Below are 21,178 nucleotides of genomic sequence, written 5' to 3' on the forward strand. Positions count from 1 at the left end.
CGTGCCCGCCATCTTGTTTCTTGTTTCTCGACGGGGAGCCCCCCTCCCCTAATCGCATCAATTATTCAGATCATTCGAAAGAGCGGCGATGGAGCAGGGGAACCGATTGGAGCAGGGGATGGATAAATACGTTGGGGGAAGAAGGTCTCGAACACGGTTTATTCTAGAAAGTTTGTTGTATAATATGGTTTAAGAGGATCTTTGGACATCTTTCTTTGTCGAGGGATGATTTTTTTTTATTAATTTTCGACTTCGAATCTTTCCTCACGAGTTTAAATCTGGCAATTTGGTTGGTTGTTAAAGGATAGAAGTTAAAAGGAATATTTAAATTAAAATAAAAGGAATATTTAAATTAAATTAAAAGGAATATTTAAATTATAAAAGTTTAATATTTTCTATATCAAGGGGAAGAAGAAAGGGTAAAGGGTAAAAGCGTGACACAGTGTCATCCATTTGAGAGAAATTGTTTTTATTTTTATTTGTGAAAAAATATGGATAGATTGGAATAAAGTAACGTTGGAATAAGTTAATAAATAATTGAGAGTAGAATAATTTGGAAAATGATGAAATTGTGATATGATAAGAGAGTAGATTTAATTTAAATTCATCCTGATGAAATGAAAAGCAAGGTAAAACGTGATCAATAATTTCATTGCTGTTGTGTTGTTGTCAAAGAAATTTTCTTTATGTCGATAAAATAAACAGGGTATCCGTAGACTATAGTAAGAATCTAATGTTCTTCCATCGAACCGTGCCTTCTAACGTCCAGCTCAACTTTGTAATAGAAGAAAAAGAAATAATATTTAAGTTAAATTTATCGGTTGATCAGAAAATCTTAACGAATTCAAAATATGAAAATCCAATAAGAAACTGTGAGAAACTGTCAATATTGAAATTGAAACTGTTTACAATAGAAATAAATATTTTTATAAATCAATTATTTTAATTTCCATATATCAAAATAATTATATAATAATAATAAAACATCAACATTCATAAAAATCTTTTATCTTTAATTATTTTAAAATTAAAGTTTTCAAAAATTAAGAATTTATTCTTTCATTTTGAACAATATGCCCAGTTTCCTTGAAAGTTTTGCTATTTTCTACTTTTCAACTAAATTTATTAGTCAAAATTATTTGTAAATTTTATTTACTTGAATTTTTCTATATTTTAATAAAAAATATTTTGTAGGATTAACAAAGAATTCAATGAAAAATGTTTTTCAAACACGTAAACTCACACATTTTTTTTTAACAATTGTCAATATAAAGACTTGTTTGTTTTAAATAATGGAAGACTATGATTACACGTAATGTCCCTATTTTCTTTACATAATCCTTCTTTTAAGTCAATATGATACGTTTAAAAAATAATTATATAGGTCACTTAAAATATCAGATAAATGATTGACACATTTAAAATTTAATTCATTGATAACCACCTATTAGTTAAGTTATAAAATATTTTATATTTGGAATAATTTGAAAGAGAAAAAAATCAATTCTTTGTTATATATTTATTAATTACTTTTAAGTAGATAATTCATCCAATCTATATAATCCAATCTATATTTCTTTTTTTATTTATTGTACTTATTATTGTAAATAATAAAACTGTAAAAAATATCCTAAGAATATATTTATCTAGGCTATCTTATAGATGTTCATACGTGCTTATTATCAGAGGTTACTTTAAACAACCTTGACATCATTGAAATGATCACAGTTAAAGAATAATGGTACCCAACTTATGATTTATTAAAATGTCTAAGAAGAATCTTGCATTTCTTCAACAAAATTAAAGAAACTGATATATCTATCATACAAGTTCTCAAATGCAAAATTATAATACATATGTTGTTACTTGTTATCTTCTATTATTCAAGAAACAAATTGTAATTTTATTAAAAGTTGTGTATTTTTTTATATATATAAAATTAAGATAATGTAAATTATAATACGCAAGATAAATAAATTTTTGTCGTTGAAGAAGAAGAAGTTCCAGAGACATCAATGCCAGAAACGGAGTGAAGATGAATTTCAAATAAATAACTTTGTGAAAAATATGTATCTATCTATTTAGAAATACATATCCTAATACCAATATTTATCTCATCTTTTTTTAAAACTTTTATATCCATTTTTCTATTAAATATTGATCGTATGATATACTATATTAATTATGTCATGATAATAAATATTAATATTGCAAAAAAAAAAAGGATTAATTATAATGGAGTAGTTTCAAGTATCTCGGAAAACAAATATTGCATCAAATATCAACACTCTTATGTTCACTTGGCAATCATCTTTTGTCGATTGTGCATCCATCATCCATAAACGTCTTCTTTCGAGAGAAGGTAACAGACGTATTTATCGTTCGCGGATTTTTAAGTAAAAAAGAAAAAAAGAAAAAAAGAAAATACAATTTATACGTTATATTTAAAAAAAAAACTTTAAACAAAAAAAGAAAAAAATACATCAAAGATACAAGGCTGAATCTTTTAATAGTGAGATTTATGCCAAGTATGAAAAGATTTTTCAATTTTTGATATCACGAATTGACATTTACTCTTTGATCGAATACGAATTTTTTATTTTAAGAAGCAAAAAATGTTTCAAGAACGTTTTTTGACGGTTTTGTTCGGCGCAGTAATGTCGATAACGGTGCCTTCCACTGGATTTAGTCCTGAACGATCAGGTAATCATTTCAAAAAAAAAAAAAAATTCTTTAAAGTCAATTGAGATATATGAATTAATATTTATGGAATCTTCTTGGTAATAATTAATCTTTTCAATTTTGAAATAAAAATGATTAGTAAAAATTGGAATATTTTCAATAAAGTTTAATTTATTTGTAAGATACTTTTATTTAATTTAGTAATAATGTTTCTCTTTTTTTTAAAATTAATATTATAATACTAATTATTTTGAGGTACATAGAGAAGAAGATTTCAATTAGATCAAATTTTATTCTTGTGAATACTTTACTATTGAAGAAATCTTGTGACAAAATAATGTAAAAAAAATTTACTGCATAATAAGATAGAAATCTAACAAGGTATCCTGAATTTTTTCAGAATTTTTGAATACCCAAAACGAAAAATTCAAAGGTGAACAAAAATATTATCAGAAATATTAATAAAAATCTATTTTCATATTTCTATACATTACATTGCAATTTATCTTTCTTCTAGTAAATATTCCAGCTACTTGGAACGTGGTGCCATCGTTAGAGACAGATCAAAAAATCACCGTGGACCACACTTCCAGCCCGAAAACGGAAGTGACCGGTATCGATAAGGGTCTGCAAATCTCAGACACGAAGGTAGCGACGAAGACGATGGAGCAAACGAGTCCTGCAGACGCGGCACGCGATAAAAGATTCGATTTCGTCATAGACAATGGGAAAAACATTAATATTGTCATGATCATTGCTGATCCTGGCCAGGATCAGGAGGAATTCTGGAAGAACTTCAAGGCTTCTCATCTCTTCTCTGTAGAAGGAATGCTTCAAGTATAATTTTCCATTATCTTTGATTAATCTTGATCAATTTTCATTTATTTTTATAAAAGAAATTCTTAATAATTGATTTATTAGAGAATTTATTAAGTGAAGAAATAGAGATATTGATATTTTATTTTATTAGTTATCATTTATCATCAAGTTATATAAAAAAAAAGTTATTAATATAATTCTATTATATATATATTAAAATATATTAAATTTTTATTATATTTAAAATATATTTAAAATATAATTAAATTAAAATATAATATATTTATATTTAAAATATATTAAATTTCTGTTGTAACAACAGAGTTGTAACAACAATCAAGTGGACAAGATTCAATCAAGATTCTCACTGGACGATGCATTGATTTCTGCTAACAGAGACAAGAAACACGATTGTGAGCACATGTTGCGTTCAAACATTGCGTCATTATTGCTTTGGACACGAGACGTTAAAGGAATGACTACAGGTTTGATTGATAAATTTTTATCCTTCTTCTTCTATGAAGAATCTTAATCTTTTCAAAATATATTTTGTAGAGAATACAAATTATGTATAAATATTGATTATAAATTAAATTATTCCATCAAATATCTATTCAACAATATAGAAAAATAATTTTGTATATTATAATTATCTATTTATTAGGAACATTGTCAAATGGGAACTTCACAATTCCATCCTTATTTGGATTCGAAGAAACTGTAGGGCTTTCGAAAGAGTTCGACGAAATTGAAGAGAATAACATGAAACCAGAGATTCACAAGCTCAAACCGGAAATTCGTGACTGGCACGTGATCGACGTAGCAAAACCAACCAATCGTGTTTCCTCATTTATGTCTACGCAAAGCAATCGAGAAGATGGTCTCATTTTCATTTTATTAATATATAATATTTCTATTTTTTTAATAAGTACTATATATTAAAAAATTCTTGCTTTATAATTTACATATGCTATTGCATATGTTATCCATTACTAGTACTACATTAACCTATTGCAGTTTTATTAAGATATCTTAGAATGATATTCTACAAATTTTTAAATATATATATTTTTGAAATGTAAAACTAAAAGAAATCACGCAATTCTGAAGTTGCTACTGATTGCAACTTCTATTGTCCGTTTTACAAATCTAATTAATTGTTAATTGTCGATCGAATATTTTTATTATTTTATCTCACTTCATTCGTGTAAATAATATTTCTTAATATTTTTCTCGCCCAGCATGTTTAAATTTTAAAGCAAAGAGTTAAAATAAAATTTCATCTATCACGAACAGACGAAACTGCATGGAACGTGTTCGACATGTTCTCGAAGATAAGGATGGTCCTGTTCCGCTCGTTGTTGGAATCTCTTGGAAACGTTGGCGCCTCTGAGGAACCCATTCCGTCTCGCAGAGCGCATTTCCTTCGATCCAATTTAATAGACATGGTCGAGGAATTGAAGTCGGTTGAAAACGAAAAAGGTTTCATATTGGTCGCCTCAGTACCTGCCTCTGAAGTTAATTCTGCGTTGGAAACTCTACAACGTGAAGTAAATAATTTCGTAAAAATTAATAGTTCTTTCGACACTGATTAAGTTTATTAACAAATATGGATGATGTGAACGTATGCATCATAGGGATTTCATATTTTATAGTGGTCAATGCGTACGATCGCGTCATCGAGAGTTTCTATTTTATGGTAACAATGTATACGGTCGCATCATGAAGAGTTCTTATTCTACAGCAATTGGTCACGAACTTTTACAAGAAATGTGAAAGATGAAAAGAAATTTTTCACATAACCTGGCTTTCCTTTTACATATAGTCATCGTGAACAATCATTTTTTATTTCGTTGCATTTTATTCATCGAAAATTAATATCCATCACTAGAGTATGACTCTTTGATATATTGAATGTGTTAATGAACATATTTTCTTATTAATTAATAATAAATTGGATTATTATCTTACATTTTTATTTTAATAAGGTTATAATTCTGTAATAATTAAAAGAGTTATAATTTTTACGATTTAAGGCACAGGATACTCTTGTTATCATAACTGGAGTCTGCACACACGATGGCAAGCCTGTGCCATATTTTGCCAGAGGTCCATCCGCCAAAGTAATTCGTGAGGCGACGAAAATTTGGGATATTCCCAATGCAATCAGAAATGTTATCGCGAATGGTTGTCAGGACTGCAAAAATCGTCGACACGATGCTTCTCCACCTCCAATTGCAGTCAATCAGTTGAAGATCGTTCCCCATAACTTGGCCAATTTGAAGAGATCTTTGCGAGACACTGTTAAAAAAACGGTAAGTAAATTTTGTGAAATAAATAAAAGATATATACAATATATTTCTTTCCTCTTTACATAACATATAAGACTGATTATTATATATAATATATGGTTGACTACTACATATAAAATGATCATTTTAACGACCAATTTTTTCTTTAAGAGAATTTACAATAAAAAGATTTTATAAGAATAATTTTAATAATAATAAATGGTTTATTAATGATATTGAAAACTGTCTATCATAAATGAACGATAAAATGGTAAATATTAAATGAAGAATAGAGACCGAGGTGAAGTGTTCGGTGAAAGTTAGAATCGAATTCAATGGTATGACGACAGTTTCAAACTGTCCAAGAATACTTGATACAAACCACCTGCGAGTATAAATAGCATTCCTCGATAGTGACCTAGACATTGAACCTGAAAAAATAATATAGTGATAATCGTCGTGATAGTTTCAGAAAAAATGTATGTTGATTCAGTTTCTTAGATATTTTATACAAAATAAATATTCACTCGATATTTATAAATAGTACTTATGAAAAAAAAAACAAAATTTTTATAATTTTCTAATATTAATATATTTTTAAAATGAATACAATTTTATTTCATTAAGATTTAAAATTTAATTGATTATATTTCATTATTAACGTTTATATAATTTATTTTTTTTTATATTAAAAATATAAATTAGATTATTTCTTTAATATATGTTATAATATCATTCTTTTTTATTTTTTATCAAAAAAAAAACTTTCAACTTATTTAATCTAATTTAAAATCAATAATATCATATTAATCAATTAAAAATTGAATTGTAAAATATTTTATAATATTATTATTTCACTTATAAAGATATTTATATAATTAAAATTCATAATTTTGACATAATAAAATCGAGGTAACATGAAATTAATCATGACCTTACTGGGTATAAGATGAATCAAATAATCTTTCTAACATACATTCTGCACATATGCATAAATCGATATGTAACAGTATGTAGAGCTACTTCGAATTCGTGAATGACGTCCAATTACGATCTTTGATCATACTTTAATATGATACCTTCTTATTTTACTAAGATATTATTCTCTATTAGTAAAACATGAAAATTATATTTACCAAATTAAACACATAGATACGAATACAAAAATTTTATGTTTTTATTTATAATAATATATTAATATATTTATAAATTAATAATAATATAAAAAATATTCTAGCATCTTTTGCAATTTAATGAATATTTTATTAATGAAAATTTAAATTTATTTACAATCAGAATTATTATTTCATAAAAAATAAAGTACACTTTTATATAAAGATAATAAAAATCATATCAGCGTTTTGAATTACTAGTTCTGTTTTTCTTTTTTTAATTTTATTCTTAGATGAATATCGAATAGAATTCGATTCGAAAAAATTAAGAATCGAGAAAACGATACGAAGGAGAGGCTGACATTTGAAACTATTTCAATAGAGAAGAAACTATTTCATAGAATATATGTATATGTAATATATTATAATTATGATTGAATATAATTAACATTATGAATATAATGAAACAGAATAATTTAACCATTAGATAAATGAAACGAGTTTAATTATGATTGAAAATGAACTATTTATTCAAACACAATTAAACTTACAAGAATATTTTTTATTTAATTCTTCTTATCAGATTTTTATAATTAATTAATACTTAGAAGTTAATTAATTCATTTATTCATAATATAGCATTGTATTGTGCAATATGAAATATATTTTTTTTTTTCGTTTTTCTCGCATTTAATATGATAATAGGAAATTTGTATGAATCGGATGAGTATAATAAAAAATATGAAAAATTATTTTTTTCACATTTTTCCTTAAAATTATAAGTAATTTTTTTTAATGTTATTTTTGAAATAGTTAAAGAATAAAATAAGAGATAATATTCTTTTATTTAACTTGTTAACTAGATCATTTCTCTTTAAAAAGAGAATCTCCTTTTGGCACGGAATTGAGAATTAATAAAGATGATCCAATTTTAGTTAAATTGATTTCAGATTTTGTGTAGAAATATAATATATGTACATATAATATAAAGCTCTTTTCAGATATTTTCAATTTTTAATAAAATTTCAATATTTCATATGAATCATAAATTTTTTTTGCATTTATAAATAACCAATGTATTATTAATTATAGCAATATAATATACAAAATTAAATCAAATTGCAATTCTACAACTATACATATATAATATTACATATATTATATAACACATATATTATATAATTTTAATTTTGTACAATGTAAATTAAAAATTATTTTATATTTATTAATTGTCTTATTAATATATTTATAAACATAAAACGAATTTAATAAAACAAATTAATATTATATGCTTTTAGAATTGTTTTAAAAAGAGTTTTTTAACACAAAGTTAGAAATTCATTTAGTTCTGAAACTGGCCGCTATGGTGCGTTTTGAATGAACTTGATTCTCGTTTTTAAAAGTATTCTGCAGCTATAGCAAATATAATGGAACACAGGAGGAAAGCATACTTACCTGGCGTGGAGGATACCGTGATCACAAAGGCGGTTCCTCCAGGGTGAGGCTCTTCCATTGCACCATGGTTGAGCTGACCCCTGCGAATACCCCTAACGTGGGTATCTCGGACGTATAATTTTTGATAGTCGGGAACAGCGTTCGCGCTATCCCGGTCAATTTAATGAGAAAAAAAAATGTATATATTATATTTTTAGATTTTTTAGAAATTTCAATTTGAGATTTTATGATCTCGAAATTTGAATTCGATACTTTGAAATTCGAATTTGAATACTTGTGAAAAAATCAAAATTCAAATTCAAGACTATGTGAGATTTTGAAATTTTTAAAATTTTTAGAAAAAAACTCAAATTCGAAAGATTTGTAAGATTTCGAAACTGGAAATTCGAATTCGAAATTCTTGGAATTTCAAAACTCTCGAGATTTTGTAAAATCTTTAAAATTCTTAAAACTTTAAAAAATTCGAATTCAAATTTTGTGAAATCACGAAATTTTCGAATTCGAGAAGTAATAAATATTTAAATATATAGTACAAACGATAAATTAATAAACGATTAATGTTCTTCTTAGTTAACACTTAGTTAAATAAATTACAAAATATCTTTATATAAAATTATAATTAAAATTATAATTATATATTCAAAAAATTGCAATCATACATTACAGCATTTGATTATTAATTAATTTGTAATAATATGTATATATTCTAATGCAGGATGACGACAAGAAATTGATTGATGCTCCAGTTAATAAGGTGAGACATAATTTTACTTTATAAACAATTATTTATCGAATGTGTACGTATTGTTAATAAGTTACGAAAGGAAAAAAATAAACACTTTCACTGCTGTGTCAGACACGATGATTCACGCTCTCAACTTACGTTAATTTTCTTTTATTATCATTCGTGATATAAGAGGATAAACGAATTGAAAATTACATCATTTTTCCTTTTTTTTTTTTTTTTGAAATGAAAAGTATAACTTTTATTTTGAAATAAAAATAATTTCACCATAATTCAAAACTAATTTTGAAAGAGAAATTGTAAATTACATAATACTAAACTGTCAAAATTGAAATTTTAATTAATTGGAATTAATTAATTAAAAATATTGTTCTTTAATTAAAAATATTGTTCTTTAATTAAAAATATTGTTATATAAATAATATCTTTCATAATAATTATCATTCGATATAATTAATATTGTCTTTTCTTTTGTGCAGAATGAAATTATTAAAACCGTTGCTGATTTAAATGCGAAGGTATTTATGATTCAAAGTTTTATTTTATAATAATTTATTGCAATTTATAAAGTATATACTTATTGAAATAGAAATTATTGCATATGATTTAAAATATTCAAAATTACAATTAAATTTTAACAAACCATATTTTTTAAAAAAATATTAATTATAAAAATATTTGTAAATATTTAATTACAGGAAGAAACAAAGAACGAAGATACAGATTTATTGCCGAAATTAGACACAAATTCAGCAAATTTCAAAATGGCGGACAAATTTACCACAATTTTAGGTATAATACTCTCGATGGTTGGCGCATTCACACTCACCTCTTAAAAAATATGTCGATTTAATTAATCGACTGATCTTCGACTTCTTTATTTTTATAGAAGCTACTTGAAATTTTTCTTGAGTAAAAAGTATAATATTGAAGTTATAATTTTGATTTCTTCGTGTGAAAATATATATGATTGATTTTGAAGATAAAAGTGATTAAAAATGTGCGAAATTGATTAATCTATTACTTCAGAAATTTCTTACTTTAGAAATTTTTCTTTGTATCATTTGAAACTAATATTTAAAAATAATATTCCTTTTTTTTTAAACATTTTTGTCGAAGAACTTTCGTTAATGATAAATTTCACGCTTAATTCTTTTATGAATTTGAAGAATATAAAGAGTATAAAGAGATTGATTTTTAAAAATTCTAAATATAAACTTTTTCGTTTTTGTTATACTTTTTCTTCAGGAAGTCAACTTTTTCTTCAAATTTCAATGTAGAATGAACGTGTATAAGTACATAAAATAACTTGAAGATATAAATATATGATGAATTTAAAAAAAATATATTTTCTATGTGATATATCGATTTTTGTAATGTATCTGTCGAAATTGTAATTTCTGTATATAAATAAAAATATACTCTGCATAATAGTTTTTGACTTCACTATTATTTCAATAGAATTGATGAATTTAGTTTTTTGAACGATTCAATTGATATTTAATTACGAATCTAAATTATGTATAAAAAAAAATGCAAAAATAAAAAAAAATTTAAAAATGTATAAATTGTAAAAAATGTATAAAAATTTTATAATCATGCGTAATAATTAATATATAATTGATACAATTATCTAACTGCATAAAATTGAAATATACAACAGGATTGTTTTATAATTTGTAGATTGCAATAATTTTCAATTAACCTACTAACGCACATAAACTTACAATCCATGTCAGTAAATAGGTCGTATGTAATAATAAAACTGTTAGATTTCGAAAGGAAAAAGGATTTTGATGATTATCAGGTTATAAAAAATAGCTACGTTACTTCCTTCTTTTCTATTATATAATTCTTTCAGAAGTTTCTAAAATTCGTGCATTGCTTTTCATTGCTTTCCATTATTTTTCTATGATATTTATATTTTATTGAACTGGTCTATTTTTATTTTTCATTTTTTTATTAATTTTTCTTTTTCGACGAAGACATATGAAAAATTTTTTGATTTAACCAATATGACAAATTTTTTTGTGAATTTTGTAAAATTTGTACCAATTTTTGATATCTTTTTTTAATTTATATTTTATTATTTTAGTTTTATTATTGTAATAATTGTAAAAAATAAATAATACTTTAATATATACAATTATGTGTCATTAATTTTTTAAAACAGAAGAATCTTCTATGTTAATAAGATGCAAAGTTATATAAATCATTGTAAATGCTAATTTTCATTCCAATTAAACTAAAAACTAATAATTGTTTATATAAGTACATTGTTTGTTTGATGTCAACAATGATGTAATAAAATCAATTGGCATAATGATCTTTAACATTTAAACGATATACTTATTTTTATATTTATATAAAATTATACTTCTATAAATGCATTGATATTATTATATTGCTTAAAATTTTCATTTTTTTAAAAGAAAATTTACTGGTTTAATATAATTATCATCATTTTCTCGTATGCTTACATTTTCATAAATGTCTCTAGATATATTAGTCTAGTAAATTGAAATTTAGGGATTACTAGATATCTTACCGATATAGTTTTTGCACAATCGTAAATTAAGTTCAAATTTAAATTTATCTAATTTAATTGAGAAGAAGTCTAATCGAAACCATCGAAAAAATTAAGTAAAAATATTAATACATATACGATATAAAAAAATAGAAAAAAAGCCTGTCAGACAACATAATTATATTTAAAAAAATTTGATGTGATGATTGTATCTAGTTGATTGTTTAAACTTCAACGTATAATTCTGAAGAAATTATTACATTATTTTATGGATTAAATTTTTTTTTATTTTAAAACAAAACAAAAAATTCTTTGCTAAGTATTGAAATATTAAATGAACGTAATCTATGCGACTGGTTAAATGTATAAAATCAAAACAGGAGTCCATTTTTAAATCTTGATGATCTATAACGCTATTAATTCTCTTGGAATAATATTATTATAGTAAAATTTTACAAATCATAAGTTATCATCACATATTGATAAATTTTCTTATATTTATTAAGTTTTTGATTATTTTATTTTAAAATTGTAAAGAAAAAAATTTTAACTTATACTAACCTATACTATAACTTATAACTATTCTAAAATTAATAAATTACTAAAAATCTATATTATCAGCAACTCTATTCAACTGATTTACAATTTAAGATAAAATTCATAACAAAAAATATTTTCATTAATTTTTGTCATTTTCCAGAAGAATTAAAAATATTATTAAATTAAAATACAAAAAAAATCTACATTGATTTAACTAATCTAGACTCAACGATAAAAACAATAATTATAATATCAATTTCATCAATGAAATCATCAAATTAGGAGCCTTATGATAGAAATTCGATAATCATTCTATCTTCATAGTTAGTTCTCTTAATTAATCACGTTATAATAATAAACTAACAATAAGAAACGTGTATCTATTGCATATTGAATCTAAATATTGGAGGCATTCTTACCATTACTCATTTTTACTTATTCTTTTGCATATTAAATTTGAAAAATCAACGACAAACTATTTTCACCATTAAAAAATCATCGTAAAATTTTAAGCTTTTTTCTCCTATTTTTATCCTAGTGTCCACTAGGACCGATTGTGTCCAGAATGTTTGTGTTTCATCGTTCAATGCTACTCGCGGAGAGAAAATCGAGAGTGGGGCATCACACGATATAAAGAAGAACCGGTCCAAGAGGTAATCGTTCCCACTCTATCGGCTGTTCTCCATCTCTTCGGTTCTCTGCACAGAGTGTCTTGCATTTCTCTCTTCGTGACCGGCCGTGGTTGGTTATCGTAGCCGATACTTTTGTTCCCGATTATTCGTACCATTGTCTTTTGGATTGAACGTTTCGTCGCTGCTTGGCCAAGGTAAGGCAACGAATCTGCAAAATTTTTATGAACATTGTATGCGTTTCGATGACAAAATTTGATGTGTTATTATTATTATTATTATTATTATTTCTAATTTTATTAATTCAGTGCACGTGAAACTTCGTACACTCTGAGTTTGAATTGGACAAAATTTTATTTTTTTTTTAAATTTGTTCAGATAGAAAATGTTTTGAAAAAATGAGAAGAAAAGATTTTAATTATGAAAAATTTTAATGCGAAAGATTGTAAGAAAATATGAAGCATCTTGCAAAGAAGTGAAAGAGGTTAAAATAGATTTCTAATTCAAGTTCCATTTCTTCACTTGGACTCATAAAATTTTTAATTTCGCGATCTACATGTCGGATTTTAATATCTTTATGACTTATTGTTTGTGAATAATTTAAATTTTTCCCCGATGAAAATTTAATAAATCGAGTTTCGAACTGAATTGCGAATGAAATCAATCGACTTTTAAATTTTAAATGACAACGATTTATTATTGGAATTATTTATTTGATGTTATTCTTGAAATGTTATTCTATTGGTATAAAAGATGAAGAAATTTCTATTTAAAGTTCATTGTGAAATAAGAAAAAGTAAGAACTACGTTGAATAGTAAAGGTGATGTTGATTTTTGCCTTTCATCGTGAATAGTTTTTTTGACGTGAATAATAACATTTTTGACGAGTCGTCATTTTTTACACTGTTACATTTCAATGAACACTGACAAAGAATTTAATGAAATGATAGTTTTTTGCACAAAATCATGTAACCATAGATTCTTAGATTAGATAATTGTTAAAACATATCGTGAACGACAAGAAATGGATAATCGACTAGCAGAGGAAAAACAAACACGTGATATTGAATCGAGATTCGTGTTCTTCGATCATATTTTTTTTTTGCACGCAAATTTTTATATAATTTTATTATAAACGATATTTTACTTATTAAAAAAGAATAAACTAATAAATTATTTAAAATAATAATATATAGTCAACTCAATAATTTTCTAAATCCAAGCTTTCACTTATTTCGAACAAACGAACAAATTTCTAAATCTCGTTAAATTTCACAAATTGCACAATTTCAGTTTCTTGAGAAATGTTGTAAATGTTGTAAATGTAGTTTCATGAGAAATGTGTATAATAATAAGTGTATTCCTAAATTTTCGCAAAATAAGGATCAGGCGAAAGAAAGTGAAAGATCGATTCACATATATATATATATGTTTCCTTTCTATCGAGTTGCCCAATATCAGATTCTACCAAGGCTGGTATTTTGTAATTTGATAGTTTTTACGGTGCGCGAAGAAGCACACTTGCTTCAAAAGAGAAACGAAAGTGAACTTTGTTCAATCGTAGTTGGGAATAGTTTGTCGATTTTTCCACTTGTTCCATAGGAAATACGCGATATTTCAGAAATTGGTTTAGAAATACGTTCTTTGACGTGCGAGGAATTTATGAAGTGACTTTATTTAAGAAACGTGAGTTGAGAAATATATGAATATGTTGTAAATCGATAAATGTGGAACGATGTGAAGGTACAAAGTGAAACATGTGAGAGAATATTAAGTTGACAGGAGAAGAAATAATTTTGTGAAATCCTTAATATTTGATGGATATTAAATTGTAATTAGATTATATCGTTGATTGGTAATTAGGAAATATTACAAGATTAAAAGAAGATTAAAAGAAATAATTTTTTGAAATTGTTGAATTGTAATTATTTTGAATAATAATTGGATTTTATGATGGATGACAATTACGAAATATTATAAATTAAAAGAAGAATAATTTTAAGAGAAATAATGAGTTGTTTGAATGTGATAGATATTAAATTGTAATTATTTTTAATAGAATATATGCGATATACATTTTGTACAAATTGATATCCAGAGAAAAAAATATTCTTTTGGAATGAATCGCAGAAAATAAAATTCATTAGCTATATTTGTCATAGATATAAATGTTATGGAAGAGAACTTTAATGAATTTTATATTATATTATATTAAATATTATATTAAATATTAAATATTCTATTATATTAAATATTCTACATTTCTTAATTTTATGGTACAAATGAATGAATATAGGATAAGAATTTTTACATTATTCATTGTCAAAGAAACAGAAAAGAAAAAATATTAGAATTCTAAATTATTTTATCTTATGACAAATTTTATCTATCTATGATAATCCTAAGATATTTTTAATTCTTCCTAGTTTTAAAAGTTTCATTGAATATCTGACATTGCACTGTAACATGAATAAATAAACTTGCAATTTTCATCTGTGTTCTTCAATTTTTTATTCTTAAGTAAAAATAATTTTTCAATAGCAAATAATTGGAATATATTATGTACCATATTACAAAGAGAATTAAATTTTTTTTTAAATCAATCGAAGAAAAGAAGAAGAAAGAAGAAAGATATAAAAAAGAAAACAAGAAAAAGAAAAAAGAAAAAATAGAAGAAATAAAAAAGAAGAAGAAGAAACAGCGAAAGGTGTTGATAAGATAACTTTTTTCCAAGAAAAAAAAAAAAAACATGGATTCCTCTCGGTCAAGCGTGACAAGTTAGAGAAAGTCTAGTGTTAGGCAAGCTGCTTCTGGTCAGCATTAATTTCTCGTATAAGAACGATGTGTATCTCGACTATTTGCGTAACCTGTTACAGTGCACATTGATCGTTGCACGTGCAACATTGCATCAACTAATATGCTTATTATCCAAAACTAGAAGTTATTTTCTTCTTGTTTCGATTGTTCCCTATCGATCGAGATACTTACATTAACTACGATGTGTTTACTTTTAAAATCGATGACATGAAATTTATACAAATTTTACGAAATTTCTTATATGATCACTATAATGATTATATCCATTTCTATTTAGGACAAATAATTTGGTTTAATTCGATTCTCATTTTTTTTTTGCAGAAATAAAAAGTAAATGTTCACGATGAATGTATTGAACTAAAATTTTTTATCAGATTATTTTTTGTTTATTAAAAAAATGATAAAGGAAATAACGTATTTTTCAATAAATTGCGCAAGTGGTCGTTTCGCATGCAAGATTACATTAGACGTCATAATTAACATGCTTAAAATTACACGACGTTCTATCTATCACAAATTAACTTCCTTTCCAACGATAAGTATACGAAAAATATTTATTTATTAATGCAATTTTCTTTCGATTCATTCATGCATGATAAATTAATATAGGATATAATATATTAATATATATTAATATAATATACATAAAATAATATTAATACGAATTATGTATATATTTTCAATAACAATATGTATAAATTTTCTTCTTTATAATTTTTCTAATTTTTACTAATGTAATGTAAAAATTGTATTAAAGTAAAAAAGAAAATTATGAAACTTTATGAAGATAACAAAAACAAAAAAAAATAAAAAAAAAGAACGAAAAGAAGAAACGAAGAAAAAAAAATGAATGTCATAAAACAACTTATCAAAAAACAAAAGTGAAATTATTATTTACCAATAACATGTTTTTAAATATGGTAATATTTAAATAGTTGAAAGTGGCTCGTGACACGGTAACATTAAAGAAAATTACTCAATTGTCGGTTAAAAAAGATTGGAAGATATTGAAGAAAATTGTTAAATTCATTTCGTAACAATTATTTCTATGTAGAAACAATATTACTTGTTCAATTATACGAACAACTGTGTCATGTTTTTTGTTCGATTATGGAGATTCAAGCATATTTCGAATTAAGTTTGTTCTCCTTTAAACCATAACCGGTTTCCAGATGTTGCTGATCCAACCATCGGAAGAGATGTCGAAGCAGATTCGCGTGGAGTTGAATGAAAATGTGGCGACACGCGATAAGGATGTGGAAGTCATCAAGGAATGGCTATCTAAGCAGCCACATTTACCCCAGTTCGATGGTAATTACATTTCGATCGATAATTTCTCGTTATCTGCTACAAGATAACGTGTTTCGAGATCTTTGATTATTTTGATATGCAACACGAATAGAATAAAAAGAAAATTATAATTAAAAAAAATCGATATTAAGAATTACTGAAAAAGAAGGAATAATTGATGCTTGAAAGGAAATTAAATTGTTTTATATTGGTTAATTTTATTTTTTGAAATAGATACGTAATTATTGAAAAAAAAATTGAATTAAATTTTAATCTTAAAAAAAAATCTTGTTTATGATATTTATATATTTTATTCAAACGCTATCCTTTTTCTTTTTTAGATGATTACAGACTACTGACGTTTCTTCGAGGTTGTAAATTCTCCTTGGAAAAATGTAAGAAAAAACTGGACATGTATTTCACGATGAGAACCGCAATCCCAGAGTTCTTTACTAATCGAGATGTCACTTTACCAGAACTAAAAGAAATCACTAAAATTATGTAAGCCTTATATAAATTATTAATGATATTTTTCACGATTATATGATATTAATAATTTAATAATTAATTCGCGAAATAATTATAATCTAACACTTTTCTTTTGCTTTTTTTTTCTTCCATTTTGTATATATTTAATTGGAAATTATTTTATACATTTTTTATCTTTTTTTATCATTTATTTATTATATTAATTTAGAATTATATTAATTTTCTGAAGTCTTTTATAAAGTCAATTATTTTCAAATTTCCATGAATGAATCATGCACTAACACAAATCATGAACTAAATAGGAAACTTTTCGAGAGAATATTTACATAACATAACAAGAAAAGTTCTAATTCGTTTTAATAAACCTCAATTGTTTAGTATTAACAACTCTATTTTAGAAAGAAGGAATTAGTCAGAAGAGAAAAACGGTTTTAATCTTTAAGTTTTAAATATATATGTTCTTGAAAAAATGAAGAAAACTAATAACTTTAGTTATTTCTTCTTTTCTTCTCCAATTTTTGAACAAAATTTTTAATTATTTTCATTCTTTTTCTATATTTTTCTATCTTGTGGTTTTTTCCATCAATTTTTTTTTTATCCTCACAAATTTTTTTTTTCTTCATTATGTACATAACCACAACAACACGATTCTTCTTTTTTCAGTCAGATTCCTCCATTGCCAGGCTTAACAAAGAATGGACGACGAGTAATTGTAATGCGTGGTATCAACAAGGATCTTCCAACCCCAAACGTGGCAGAATTGATGAAACTGGTTTTAATGATCGGCGATGTACGTTTAAAGGAAGAATTAGTGGGAGTCGCAGGAGATGTGTATATTTTAGATGCTAGTGTCGCAACGCCATCTCACTTCGCCAAATTCACACCAGCTCTCGTAAAGAAATTCCTAGTATGCGTGCAAGAGGCATATCCAGTAAAATTGAAAGAGGTGCATGTGGTGAACATTAGTCCTCTGGTCGATACTATCGTCAATTTCGTAAAACCATTCATTAAAGAAAAAATTCGCAACAGAATCTTTATGCACAGTGATTTGAATACTTTATACGAATATATCCCTAGGGAAATATTGCCAGCCGAATATGGCGGCGATGCTGGACCTCTACAAAATATACATGGTAGGTTAAAAAAATTGTTATAATGATTTTTTTATTATCTAGGATGTTTCTTTCTTATTATAAAATTATCAATCTAGGAGAATCTAGTTTTTCTTTTATAAATTAAATGAGAACTTGAAAAATATAGAAAATTTAAAATTCTTATCAATAAAATTTCTATATTATCAATTACAATTATTAATTATCTATCACTTTTGCAAAAGTTAGAAGTTTCAACAACTTCATTGCTGGTAAATTAAAATATAAATATAAATCTTATAATCTATTTTTAATATAAAAATCTCATCTGTATTTTATTAAAAATTTAACATTACTCTAGTTTAGTTAATTTCCTTTCCAATATTTAATTAATTAAAATTTATTTTTTTTTTTTTTTTTACAGAGACTTGGATAAAGAAATTAGAAGAATATGGTCCCTGGTTCGTAGAGCAGGAATCAATAAAAACGAATGAAGCACTTCGACCAGGAAAGCCAAAGACTCACGACGATTTATTCGGATTGGACGGATCGTTCCGACAGTTGGTGATCGATTAAATCTAGAAATCTGTCAATGATGACAACTTGATTAACTTTCATCTCGGTGCTAATTCGAAGAAAATTCGCTGGAAGGAAAAAGAGAGATGAAACATCTGCATCGCAATTTTTTTTTTTTCGACGTACAATTTGAATATATTAACATAACTTTTTTATACTTTTTTTAAATCGAAATTTTATAGATATTTTATAGATATTTTATAGATTTTTAAAAATTTATTTTAATTCCGTGGAAAAAATCTAAATTCTTAAGATAAAATAACTGCCAAATTTTTATAGAGTCAGTATTAGATAATATCTAATTCAATCGTTAAATTAACTTGCTTAATACTGCTTAAATATTACTTAAAATATAATTCCAAACTTTTTATTGGAAATGCATATTTGTATGTTTTATATTTTTATAAGAATCTCTATTTATCTTTTGTTCTATTTATCTATGTTTGTTTGTTTTATATGTTTCTTAACTCTGTATTTTGTAGAATTTTGCATAGAATAGTTATTTTTCATTCAATTATTTTTTTATGCATTATTAACAATTGGTTAAAAACGTTAAGAGATATATATAAATATATCTAATATATATAATATATATATATATAATATATATATAATATATATAATATAAATATGCAGAATCATTTCGAGCCTACTATAACCTAATCTATCTGATCCATCTAAATTTTTTCGTTTCAAAATTCGAGTTTTCTGAATTCGTGACGATTTCACCCCAATTTCTTTGATTAATTGGAAATTAATAATATCTTATATTTTTAATTGTGAATACTTACAATAAATGCGATTTTTTTGCGATTAAATAGATAATATTTACTTGGATAAATTTTTGGTTATGAATAAATTTTTATAGTTAATAAATTGATCACAGAAAGAACATAACCTTAAGAACTTTAAAATAATTTTAATACATGTTATTTTCTTTTAAAACTCTGCATGTTATTTTCCAAGATTTTTATTAAAACATATTTATTATTTTATTATATATTTAATAGTCCTGAATTATAATAAATCGTTATATGATATATTAATTATAATGATATAATGTATCATAGCTTAATTATTTATAAAAGATATTATTTCTTGGAAATAATATTTTTCTTTTAAGATACTCTTTCCTTTTTTAAGAAATCACTTTTATCGTTAAAATGATACAAGAGTTAAAATAGTCATAGATTTTCGAGCGCAAAACAATCCAGTTCTATTATCCTTACACAACTAATTCTTATATTTGTAATTACTGCCTCGAAAGTAGGTTAGAACACGTAAGTGCATAGAACGAAATAAACACTTTCAATTTTTGAAAGTACAATTTCTTTTTATCTCCACACCATGTTGGAAATAGGCTCGGTTTATGTGCAATGTACGATACACATGTAAAAAATAATTAACACAGAGAAGATATCTCTCATAATTATTGTGTAATCTGTAATGTTACAACTTTTACAAGAAAACATTTACATATGTATATGTATTTATATATAAAATGATATTATTTTTATATAAGATACAATATAGCGTTGTATATTTAATAGAAGAAATAAATAGAAGTAAGTATTATAGAATACTTTATAATAAGTACTTATATTTATATAAGTTTATAATAAGTACTTATAAAGAAATTTATTTCTTTTTTTTTTAAATTTATAAAAGCAAATAGTAATAATGATAAAATTATAAAAAAATACTATTCTTTTTTCAGAATTTATAATATAATAATTTATAATAATAAAATATATATTTATGTAGATTTTTTTGAAATATTTTTAATTATTTAGCTTTAATAGAAAAAATATGTAAATATAAAATAAAATAATATAATTATAGAAGAAAATAATAATTGTACGAAATATAATAATTTTATTGCGTTTTCTTAATCATACTTCTAGAAAAAGTCGACTTTTTTGCGAAAATAATTTAACGAAGTATATTGTGTTCTTTTAATTGCTTCATTTAAATGATAAAATAAAATCGTGTTTGCGATTTATTGGAGCAAATGTAATTGATTATAACCGGTCGTACGTGGAAAAATATTTATAGAGAATCCGCGATGCATACCGTACGTGATAACGATAAAAATTCTGATCGCTGCAAATGTAT

The 21,178-nt window shown here is 24.5% G+C and overlaps 2 protein-coding genes and 1 non-coding gene across 3 annotated transcripts; all 3 read left to right on the top strand.

Moving 5' to 3' along the window:
- Window positions 1-2,615: 2,615 nt before the first annotated feature.
- Window positions 2,616-9,940, top strand: LOC122714436. Its single transcript, XM_043935761.1, has 10 exons — window positions 2,616-2,703; window positions 3,083-3,115; window positions 3,200-3,519; window positions 3,824-3,986; window positions 4,166-4,381; window positions 4,798-5,051; window positions 5,538-5,816; window positions 9,075-9,113; window positions 9,584-9,622; window positions 9,803-9,940. The coding sequence occupies exons 1-10, from the start codon at window positions 2,616-2,618 to the stop codon at window positions 9,938-9,940; spliced, it is 1,569 nt and encodes a 522-aa protein (XP_043791696.1).
- LOC122715746 lies at window positions 8,352-8,515 on the top strand. The gene has a single exon (XR_006346898.1). It is a non-coding gene; the product is annotated as a U1 spliceosomal RNA (small nuclear RNA).
- Window positions 9,941-12,864: 2,924 nt separating the features above from the next.
- Window positions 12,865-19,232, top strand: LOC122712688 (alpha-tocopherol transfer protein-like). Its single transcript, XM_043932500.1, has 5 exons — window positions 12,865-12,997; window positions 16,790-16,928; window positions 17,249-17,408; window positions 18,060-18,529; window positions 18,912-19,232. Exons 2-5 carry the CDS (start codon window positions 16,790-16,792, stop codon window positions 19,061-19,063), a joined length of 921 nt encoding a protein of 306 aa, XP_043788435.1. The 5' UTR covers window positions 12,865-12,997; the 3' UTR covers window positions 19,064-19,232.
- Window positions 19,233-21,178: the final 1,946 nt, after the last annotated feature.

Source organism: Apis laboriosa, unplaced genomic scaffold (genome assembly GCF_014066325.1).
Source record: "Apis laboriosa isolate Shangri-la unplaced genomic scaffold, ASM1406632v1 scaffold112_cov148, whole genome shotgun sequence".
Taxonomy (NCBI): domain Eukaryota; kingdom Metazoa; phylum Arthropoda; class Insecta; order Hymenoptera; family Apidae; genus Apis; species Apis laboriosa.